The 9,101-nt window shown below is 57.8% G+C and overlaps 2 protein-coding genes across 2 annotated transcripts; both read left to right on the top strand.

The window, feature by feature from the left end:
- The first annotated feature begins 1,040 nt into the window (after positions 1-1,040).
- On the top strand, positions 1,041-7,016 carry LOC113207260 (UNC93-like protein). Its single transcript, XM_052276881.1, has 9 exons — positions 1,041-1,561; positions 1,657-1,788; positions 1,882-1,998; positions 2,106-2,487; positions 2,555-3,040; positions 3,131-3,432; positions 3,518-3,785; positions 3,887-4,065; positions 4,208-7,016. Exons 1-9 carry the CDS (start codon positions 1,172-1,174, stop codon positions 4,256-4,258), a joined length of 2,307 nt encoding a protein of 768 aa, XP_052132841.1. The 5' UTR covers positions 1,041-1,171; the 3' UTR covers positions 4,259-7,016.
- Positions 7,017-7,097: 81 nt separating this feature from the next.
- On the top strand, positions 7,098-8,836 carry LOC127752177 (esterase SG1-like). The gene is made up of 5 exons (XM_052276882.1): positions 7,098-7,309; positions 7,508-7,646; positions 7,757-7,888; positions 8,282-8,438; positions 8,586-8,836. Exons 1-5 carry the CDS (start codon positions 7,113-7,115, stop codon positions 8,819-8,821), a joined length of 861 nt encoding a protein of 286 aa, XP_052132842.1. The 5' UTR covers positions 7,098-7,112; the 3' UTR covers positions 8,822-8,836.
- The last annotated feature ends 265 nt before the right edge of the window (positions 8,837-9,101 follow it).

The following is a 9,101-nucleotide window of genomic DNA, read 5'->3' as shown; positions in this document are numbered from 1 at the left end:
CGCCCCCTCCCTCCCACCTCCTCGCGCAGCACCTCGTCCTCGTGACGTTGTCAATCGATTGCATTAAGTCGCCTCGCGTCCGACCATACATTAGCGCCGTGACGCCGTGACTCGTCGACAAAGCTAGCGACAGGTCGATATGCACTCTCGACTATGTGCCCCGCACCCTTTGGCAATTTTCGTTCGGAAATTAAACGAGACACATAACCGCTCCCGCCACACTTAACAACACATAAACAACGATTGTAGTCGTGAGGTGAGATTTAATCAAACTTTCATTGCAGTTATCGTCGTGAGACACTTAGCGATATAGTTTTACTTTAGATCTAGAAATCAAATGTGACTACCCTCCACGACTCTCTTACTTCGTTGGCGGAGACCCACGCCCACGCGTGTCCCTCGAGTCGTCCATGCCGCTCTCGCTCCTCCGCTCGCAACAATTCTTTTCTCGGGCCCAGAGGTCATGCCTGAGCCCTGCGACGGACCATCCACCCCCCTCCCGCCCTGGGGCCACGCCCCAACATCTCTCTCCCTCTCTCTCTCTCGGACTTATTATCGGTCAGTGTTTGCCGCCAGCCGCTCCCCCCCCGGTTCCCTCCGAGTCAGGAAAGTACGGAAGACTTCCGTTCCAGGTCAGGAGGGTTGGTTGAGGAGAGGGGCTCGGTCTCCGGGCCGAGTACCTCTGGCGATGACGCCCGGCCGCGCGCCACGACGGGCCCCTCTCCTCGGCCTCGCCGCGCCCGCTCAGCCAGCAAGCACGCCGTGCAGCGCGCCCTCCAGGATGTCGCGCGCCGGCACGTCGTCCTGCCGACGCAATTACTCATTCATGGCGCCCTCCTCCCGGGTCCCCGTCGGCCCCCGTCATGCCGTCCCCGCAACACACGAGTGCGGCGCGGCGCGGCAGTCGGCCACCCCGCAGAATCAATGTAGGGCGGGTCGAGGAAGAGAGGAGGGTGGGGGGAGTGGGGCGGTGGGGGAAGGAGGCAGAGGGACTGACTGTGATCCACCAGCACCCCATCAGCTCAACAGCCCTTACAGCTTATCGGCAAGAGTCTGGGCGAGCGCCTGTTTCACAAGTTTTGATGTTTCCTTTGCGGCTCTGTGTGCAGTGGGCGCGAGAGCGGGCCTCGGCGACACTCCCAGAGGAGCCGGCCCCAGCGGCCCCGCCGCCATGCGGCCAGGAGGGGTGGGCGGCACTGGCGGGGTCCCCCAGCCGGGCACCCCCTGCCCCCCGGGCCCGCCGGGCCCCACCCCGCTCGAGCCACTTGCGCCCCTGGCCCCGGCGCCGCACGGCCCAGCCGCCCTCGGCTCCCTGCCCAACCTGCACGAGCTCAAGAAGGAGCGCTACGCTGGCGACCTGGGCCTGGAGCCGGAGGACAAGGGCAAGGCCGAGGAGGATGCCAAGGAGGCCACGGCCACCGGGGGCGACGCACAGCAGCAGCAGGCGGCGGGACCGCACAGGCCGCTGGCTGCCACTCTGTCCGACGGGCCGACCAGGAGTTACCGGGTGAGGCCGACCGTCGCCACCGCGGCCATGCTCGCCGATTACTACCAAGGACAGGTAGGTCCTGGTCAGGACTGGAGCGGTGAGGTCTGACTTACATCGTAAGGTCGGGATGTCATTGCTAACTCTTACGTTTATGCTCTCGTCCACAGTCGTGCGGAGGCGGCCTGGTGTTCTCTCCGCTGGCCGCGCGCTCCCTCCGCTGCCCGCACTCGGTCCAGCAGCAGCCCCACCACAGTCGAGGGCCCTCGCACGGCGGCCACTGGGACGACGTCAACGTGGAGGTGCGTCGCGTGTCCGAGCCCCGAGGTCATCCTCCGCGTCCTCATGGTCGCCGCCATTGTGATACTACTTACTTGTATTTCTGCTGTTTGCAGAACGCGTACTCCCCGCAGCGATCGGGCACGGTGCAGGGCGCCGCGCTTCCGGGCAGGAAGAGGGACTCGCTGACCAGCTCCACGGGGACGTCCTCGGTGCGGCGTCTCATCGCAGTGGTGCGTACACGGACCGGGAAACGAGCATGAATAAAACAAAAGGGAACATGCAAATGAGACCTAACTTGCTCTACCCCCCTGGGTGCCTCCCTTCGGCGCTCTCGCAGGTGCGCTCCACGCCGTCGCGCCTCGGCCCGGTCTACACGCGGCGCACGCTGTGCCGCAACTACGCGGCGCTGTGCCTCGGGCACACCATGTTCATCGTGGCGCTGATGCCGCTGGTGGCGCTGCAGGGCTCCGTGTCGGCCTGGTGGTGGACGTGGAACTACCCAGGTGACCCCAACAACGACACGGGCGCGCTGCTGCTCATCGCCTTCTTCGGCGCGGCAGCGTTGTCCGCCACGGTGAGCCCCACGGTGGTGAGCAGGCTCACCCCCAATTGGACGCTCATCCTCGGCTACCTGGGCATCGCCCTGTTCCTGGCCGCGCACCTGTACCCGACGTTCGAGGTCCTCCTGCCAACCTACCTCCTCGGCGGGCTGTGCCTCGGTAGGTATCGGGTTGCGCCCCGCGTCGCCCACGCCGAGGTCCTCTTCTGATCGTCCTCCTCCCTCAGGTCCGCTGGCGGTGGCGCGGGTGACGGTGCTGATGGCGCTCTCCTCCAAGCTGGCGCTGCAGCTCACGGAGCAGGAGGAGATGGACGCGGACGCCGAGGAGCTGGAGGCCGTGATGGCGGGGGCGGGCGGCGGCGGCCGCATCGAGACGGTGCTGCGGCGGCTGGCGCGGGGGCTACAATTCGCGCACGACGGCGGGCTGGCCCTGGGCAGCGTCATCGCGTCCCTGCTGCTGTGGTACACGCTGCCCGAGACGGGCTCGCTGTGGGACGCCGTCTGGACGGCTGGACCGTCCGGACTTACCTTTGGCGCCCTCGGTGACCTGAACCTGTCCAGCGCCGTGGCCGCACTGCCGACCACCGCCATCCTGGAGGCGTACTGGCCCCGCGGCGAGGACGGCGCTCGGACGTGCGGCGCGCAGGCCTGCCCCATCGGCACCGACCCCGACGACTGGGAGGACCTGGCGCGGCCCAGGACGCTGGCGCAGTGTGAGTTGCCTGGCCCGGTTGGTCCGTTGTTAAAACGTCCTCTTACCTCTGCAGGGGTTATACTCATGACTATTCATCTACTTTCCTCAGTCCTGGTGTTCAACGTGACGGCCTGGAACGGTAAGCTGGTGCGGCTGCCGTGCAAGACGACGGCCGTGCTGGCTTCCGTGTTCCTGGGATGCGCCATCATGGGGCTCGCGCTGACGGCCGTGTTCCTGGACCACCTCAAGGGCACCGGACAGCACCACGACGGCTGCGGGCTGCAGGAGCGCCCGCCCTCGCACCTCCGCTCGGTCTGGGACTCGTTCAAGGACGCGCGCATGCAGCTCATCATTCCGCTGTCCATCTTCATCGGGCTGGAGCAGGGGTTTATGCTCGCCGACTTCAGCAAGGTAAGCCGGCCGAACTTGGCAATGTGTTTTAATTCAACTGACGACGCACAAATGACGAAAACAACTGATCCGCCCGATGTTGCAGTGGTACGTGGTGTGCTCCCTGGGGCTGCACAACGTGTGCCTCGTGTTCATGAGCATGGGGCTCATGCAGTCTGTGGCGGCCTTCACGCTGAGCATGCTGCTGCAGCACATCCGGCGCTACATCGTCATCGGCGTGGGCTTCACCTTCCACACGTGCCTCATCATGGTGCTGCTCATGTGGCTGCCGTCCGCCGAGGACTCGGCCCTCTTCTACGTCATCTCGGCCGCCTGGGGCGTCTGCAACGCCATCTGGGAGACGCTCAGCTTCTGTAAGTAGTGCCGGTGCCTGGCGCCGTTGACGCCACGCTGGCTGGGAGCACCGCCCTCCTGTCGCGCTGACTGACGCCTGTCCGCACCTCTGCCCCCGCAGCGCTGCTGGTGCGCGTCTACCCGGACAGCTGGCAGGGCCCCGTGTCCCTCAGCAACATGTGGCGCTTCCTGGGGTTGTCGCTGTCCTTCCTCATGCACGCCTCGGCCTGCAACTCGTTCAAGCTGTACGCGCTGTTTGCCGCCCTGGTGCTGGCCGTCACGCCGTACGCCCTGCTCGAGGTGAGTGTAAGGAGCAGGTTTGAGAGGTTGTTGTCGAGAGACGCATTTGACGTGACGGATGATGACAATCATGATCATGATGATCATGATGATCATGCTCATAGCGATGAGGAAGATGATGACGATGATGCTCCTGTTGCAGTACCGGCTGGACGTGCGACGGCGCTCCAAGCACTCGAGCGCACCCTTGTGACCCGAGCAGGGGGCGCTGTTCTGAAGACGTCGCTCCAGGCGGCCGCCGTCGTCGCGGCCCTCGTCGCGCGCGCCGCTGCCCGCGCTGCAGGGTCGCGCGCTGTCCGCGCTGCCCGCGCTGCCGCGCCTCAACCGGCTGGGCCGGCCGCGGTGCCCGCCGTGCATGCGGCCGGCATCGTCGAGGCCCGCGGCCAGCCGGGCGGGGTCGGGCCGCGGGCCCACGTCGCCCGCGCCGCTCGCGCAGCCCGCAGTGCATCAGCAGCAGCAGCAGCAGCAGCAGCAGCGGCACGCCAACGGCCACGTGCCGTGCGACACCGTGCTCGACCCGAGCCGCCTGGAGGACGCCCCCGCGGCACGCGCCGCCCTGGCACCCGCGGCCCCGGCGCCGCCGGCATCGCCCAGCGCGCCCGACACGTTCGTCATGGATTCAAAAATAGTTGCGTCAGAAAAAGACCGTGCGACCCGACGCGTTTCGGGCAGCGCACCTGGCGCACCTGCGCAAACGCGACCAGAAGCTCAACGAGCAGCCCCGACTGAAACCGAAACGCAAATATGGGCAAGGACGGAGGCTCCCTGCGTCACGACCGGGGGAACGTCCTCCTCGACGGGGGCGTCGCCGCCAGAGCCCGTGGAGGAACCGGGCCAGGGCCGCTCCCCCGCGGGCCCCGAGGCTCCCGGCGACGACGGAGGGCTCCAGGCTGGGGCTCCCGACGCCACCGACCCTCCCTCGTAGCCGAGGACCTACCTCCCCGCGTGAAATGTAATAATTTTAGTTTACTCCAAAGACTAGCCCTCGATCTGAAGTTGAAATTAAAAAAAGAGATTATTTTGTTGTACTGTGCCATTTCCGGTTAGGATTATCGATGTTAGTGTAAGTATTTACTTTCTCTACTAGGCCACCCGTCTAGCAAGTGCAGTCAATCGAGATGTAATAAGAATATGAATGCTCAATGAAGTTCCACCGAATGTGTATATTGAAAAACTGTTGTCACTTAGGGCTGTACTAAAAATTGTTTTTACCGGGCTGCACGGGCAGGATGTCTTTATGTCCTCTACTTTTACTGAGGTATTCTGTACCGCGTACAGGTGTGCGTACGGGTATCATCCAGGGAGTACGTCTGTCATTCTAATCGCCTGCGCCTGCCTGCACCTGCCGAGTGCAGAAGCCTGCGCAAGCTCTCGTAGAGCCTGATAGGTAGGCAATATTTTGTCTTCAGTGCATGCGTGTACTGCGGCGTGGCCTACCCCAAGTCTCGCAGGCGCGTCGAGCTCGCATAATTTGCCGAACAAAAACCGACGTACTTTCTGGACGATTCCTATGGCCCGCAACTCAACTAAATCGCGCGGTATACTATGAAGAAGTAAAAATACGGGGTCTAAAGAAAACATAATGTATGTCCCCGCCCCGCTGGAGTATAATAATAATAATAGATACAGTTGCGCTTCTCACTCTCCCTGATTGTCTTCCCTCGAAGTCTTCCAACGGCGTAAATGGAACAGCCTCTATATGTATATCTGATCGAAAACTTACAACAACAAGCAAAGCATCAGGTCCAAAATTTGTAACATTATAGTGTGGCACTTTTTCAATAAGGATAAATAAATAGTACGTCCCTCCTCCTTCTCCTCCATCACTTTTTCACTGCTGATTGTAATTGAAAACCTTCAATGAATCGACGATACTGCTCTCTATTCCTTTATGCTTTCTCTTTTAGATCCGTCCCGCATACCAAAGACTTGTGTTCTCCTTTTTATACGTCAATCAAATCTGTCATTTTTCTAAAAGCGGAATGAACATTAGGGCCCTACTTCTTTTCACTAAAGAGCGGTTTGTCGTAGATATTAATCAAAAATATTCGCATATATTCGTCGTTTTGAAGTTATTTGAATAAAATACCCGGAACTTCGTCTTTTCAATTGTGTACATATTTATGGATGTTCTCTGTTGTGATATTTTGTACTTTTTTAGGGTCGTGATATTTGCTACTATACTTGTTTGACCCATTGTGTATTGCTTAGTATATGGACCACAGATTTAGAGTGTTAATGTGATTTCCCTCTGGACTCTTCTTTCAGTATTCTAGCATCGATTTGAGTAGATCAAGAAGTTCAGAAAGCGTTCTTAACAATGTCTAATATGGGAAAGGACTTAGTACGTTCCATGCAATCCTGTAACAACCAGGATTTTTAGTCCTGAACTGACTGAAGCAATTTTGTGTGAAATAAATTTCATTCAATTTTTTTAGTAAATTTCCCTTGTGTGCTACATACAATGCTTAATTAATGAAATTAAACAGAACATATCAATTAAACATATACTGTAAAGAAAATGGGCAGAACGGGAATTTGCTATATTTATGTCAACTTGAGAATCCAATGTCTATTTATGTTGTACAGGGTAGGTGATCTGTGTCATCCTTTTTTCTCTTTTTTTTTCGTTATACTGTACCATATTCAGGCGTGCGAACGGGTTGCATACTTGAACGGGGCCATAAGGCGTCATGCCGAGTGACGTTGGGCAAGCCCGCCCGCACGCCTTGAATCCGCTACATAGTATGACCAGAAACGAGTAAAAAGGGCTGTGCAGATCACCCCTCCTGTAAATTTGGTCAGATATTGTGCAGTGTGGCCATTATGACAAGATATGACTGACAAATGACAAATGTTTACATAGTCGTGCTCGCGCCATCGTGCGTCTGTAAAGCGCGAGCGCTGTCTTGTTGGAATCAATAAGCAAATAAATTTGATGGTTTGAAAAACATGCGTCCTCTAATTCTGATAGTGGTCGGCTACATACAAAAACATTCAGATAAGAACTATTTGCTAAGATAAGGATCTTCCTTCTTAAATCCACGATGTATCCCCACCTAAAACGAGCTCTCGGCCGTAAAGACTCTTTATTCGCGCCAATTAAGATGAGAAGTCGAGAAGCACGCGACATAGATTACAGCGAGGGGCTTTTAGACACCTCGCAGCCGTGCGCCGAGATGCCGCGCTCGGCGGGAGCTCTCTGGGGGAGCTCGCTGTTCGTGTGGTCTTTCCTCCTCGCCAGGTAAGTCAGCTATGCGCCCTCAGGGGAAGGGATCGCCACATCGGCATTGTAACTACCTATTTTAGGGTGTGCATTGTACAATCCGTCGCAATCGTGCAACCTGTATTAACATTTTGGTTGAGTTGTGGCCCCCTACTGTACACTTTTGGGAAAAGAAAGAAGTTGCCTGTTTTCCTGACGACGACTCCTGATGGGCAGGGCCGGGTGCCAGGAAGTGAGCCTGTCCTCGGGCCGCCTGCTGGGAGTGCACGTCCAGGGCGCGGGTGCCGCCAGGGACTACTGGGCCTTCCGCGGCGTGCCCTTCGGAGCTCCGCCCGTCGATGAGCTTCGTTTTAAGGTAATTAAGCCATCGAGGCAACGCTTTGAATCTCTAATTAATTAATGGATATCGTTTTCAAAACTCATACACCATACCAATTTGCATTTCGCTGAATCAAACTGCAAAAGGCCCCGAGGCCGGCCGCAAGCTGGGATGGTGTGCGCGACGCCACGGTGGAGGGCAACATGTGCCCTCAGGTCAAAAACGACCAGGTCCGTGGCGCCGAAGACTGCCTCAACGTCAACGTTTACACGCCCTCGGTGAGTCCAATTCTTATCATTCAGCAACCGAACACACTAAAGATTTGATCCACTATCTCGACACTATCTGACAACGCTGTGTAAAGCTCTCTCGCCCGAAGAAACTTGTATATTTATTTTGTGTAAAAACGTGAGGCAGAGCATTGTGATTCAAACCGTTTTCTGTCAAGCGAGTGCATGCACATCAAAACACTTTCTATGACAGGGCATGCCACCTAGTGCAGTCATCTGTGATAACACGTGGCCTTGGAGTGAGGTCGCCACCCCCCCCCCCCTCTTTTCTCTGGCCCTTTATCTGTTGATGCGCCAGACAGACACGCTTCTGACCCCCTTTTACTTCAGTCCCATTCATCCCAAAACAATAATACGTAAGATTTAATACGGTTCCGGCAGCTGGACTGCCCCGCTGAAGGCTACGCCGTCCTCGTGTTCTTCTACGGCGGCTCCCTCATCGAGGGCTCCAATAGATATGCACCCGAGTACGGACCGGACTTCCTGGTACACCACGACGTCGTGCTCATACTGCCCAACTACCGCGTGGGCGCTTTTGGTAATGCAGCATAGCATCAGGGCAACCCCAAAAATGAGGCCGAGTACCTTAGACCTTAACCGTAGAACCAATTTTGACCTGAATTGGATTTTACCTTGAAACGTATATCTGTAAAACAACATGTTTGGTTTCTGAACGACCTTCAAGGCTTCCTGAACCTCAACACGCCCGGCATCCCCGGCAACGCCGGCCTCAAGGACGGCCTCCTCGCCCTGCGCTGGGTGCGCGACAACGCGCGCGCCTTCTGCGGAGACCCGGACCGCGTCACCATCATGGGGCAGTCGGCGGGCGCCAAGATGGTGGCCTACCTCGCGCTCGCCGAGGGCGGCCGCGGTACGTACGAGCGCCCGTGTATGGCCACCACGATGTCTCCCCCCACTTGAAATTCAAGAGTACGAAACGTCTCTCACCTGCAGGTGTGTGAAATGATGCTCGCACGTGCAGGTGTGTGACAAGATATTCAGACACTTGTAGGTGACCGAATATAGCGTATTTCGACCAACGGAGGAAGAAGAAGAGCGGGTAGAACATGAAGGTTCCTGATTGGCCGAGCGCTTACCCCCACACCGGCGTGACGTAGAGGCGGGAGCTCTCGTAGGGTTGCGACGGCCGGTAATGTTACCGGTAACGTTACCGGAAAAATTGGTAATTTACGGTAATTTA

This window comes from Frankliniella occidentalis, unplaced genomic scaffold (genome assembly GCF_000697945.3).
Source record: "Frankliniella occidentalis isolate FOCC.00 unplaced genomic scaffold, Focc_3.1 Scaffold4823, whole genome shotgun sequence".
NCBI lineage: Eukaryota > Metazoa > Arthropoda > Insecta > Thysanoptera > Thripidae > Frankliniella > Frankliniella occidentalis.
Note: the sequence above shows the minus strand (reverse complement) of the source record. Positions and strands in the feature narration are given on the sequence as shown.

Excerpts from the sequence above, each read along its gene's own strand:
- LOC113207260 (XM_052276881.1), top strand. The coding sequence starts at position 1,172 with ATGCGGCCAGGAGGGGTGGGCGGCACTGGCGGGGTCCCCCAGCCGGGC. Across the intron at positions 1,562-1,656 it reads CCGATTACTACCAAGGACAG|TCGTGCGGAGGCGGCCTGGT; the intron begins GTAGGTCCTGGT and ends TCTCGTCCACAG. Across the intron at positions 2,488-2,554 it reads CCTCGGCGGGCTGTGCCTCG|GTCCGCTGGCGGTGGCGCGG; the intron begins GTAGGTATCGGG and ends CTCCTCCCTCAG.
- LOC127752177 (XM_052276882.1), top strand. The coding sequence starts at position 7,113 with ATGTATCCCCACCTAAAACGAGCTCTCGGCCGTAAAGACTCTTTATTC. Across the intron at positions 7,310-7,507 it reads TGGTCTTTCCTCCTCGCCAG|GGCCGGGTGCCAGGAAGTGA; the intron begins GTAAGTCAGCTA and ends CCTGATGGGCAG. Across the intron at positions 8,439-8,585 it reads CTACCGCGTGGGCGCTTTTG|GCTTCCTGAACCTCAACACG; the intron begins GTAATGCAGCAT and ends ACGACCTTCAAG.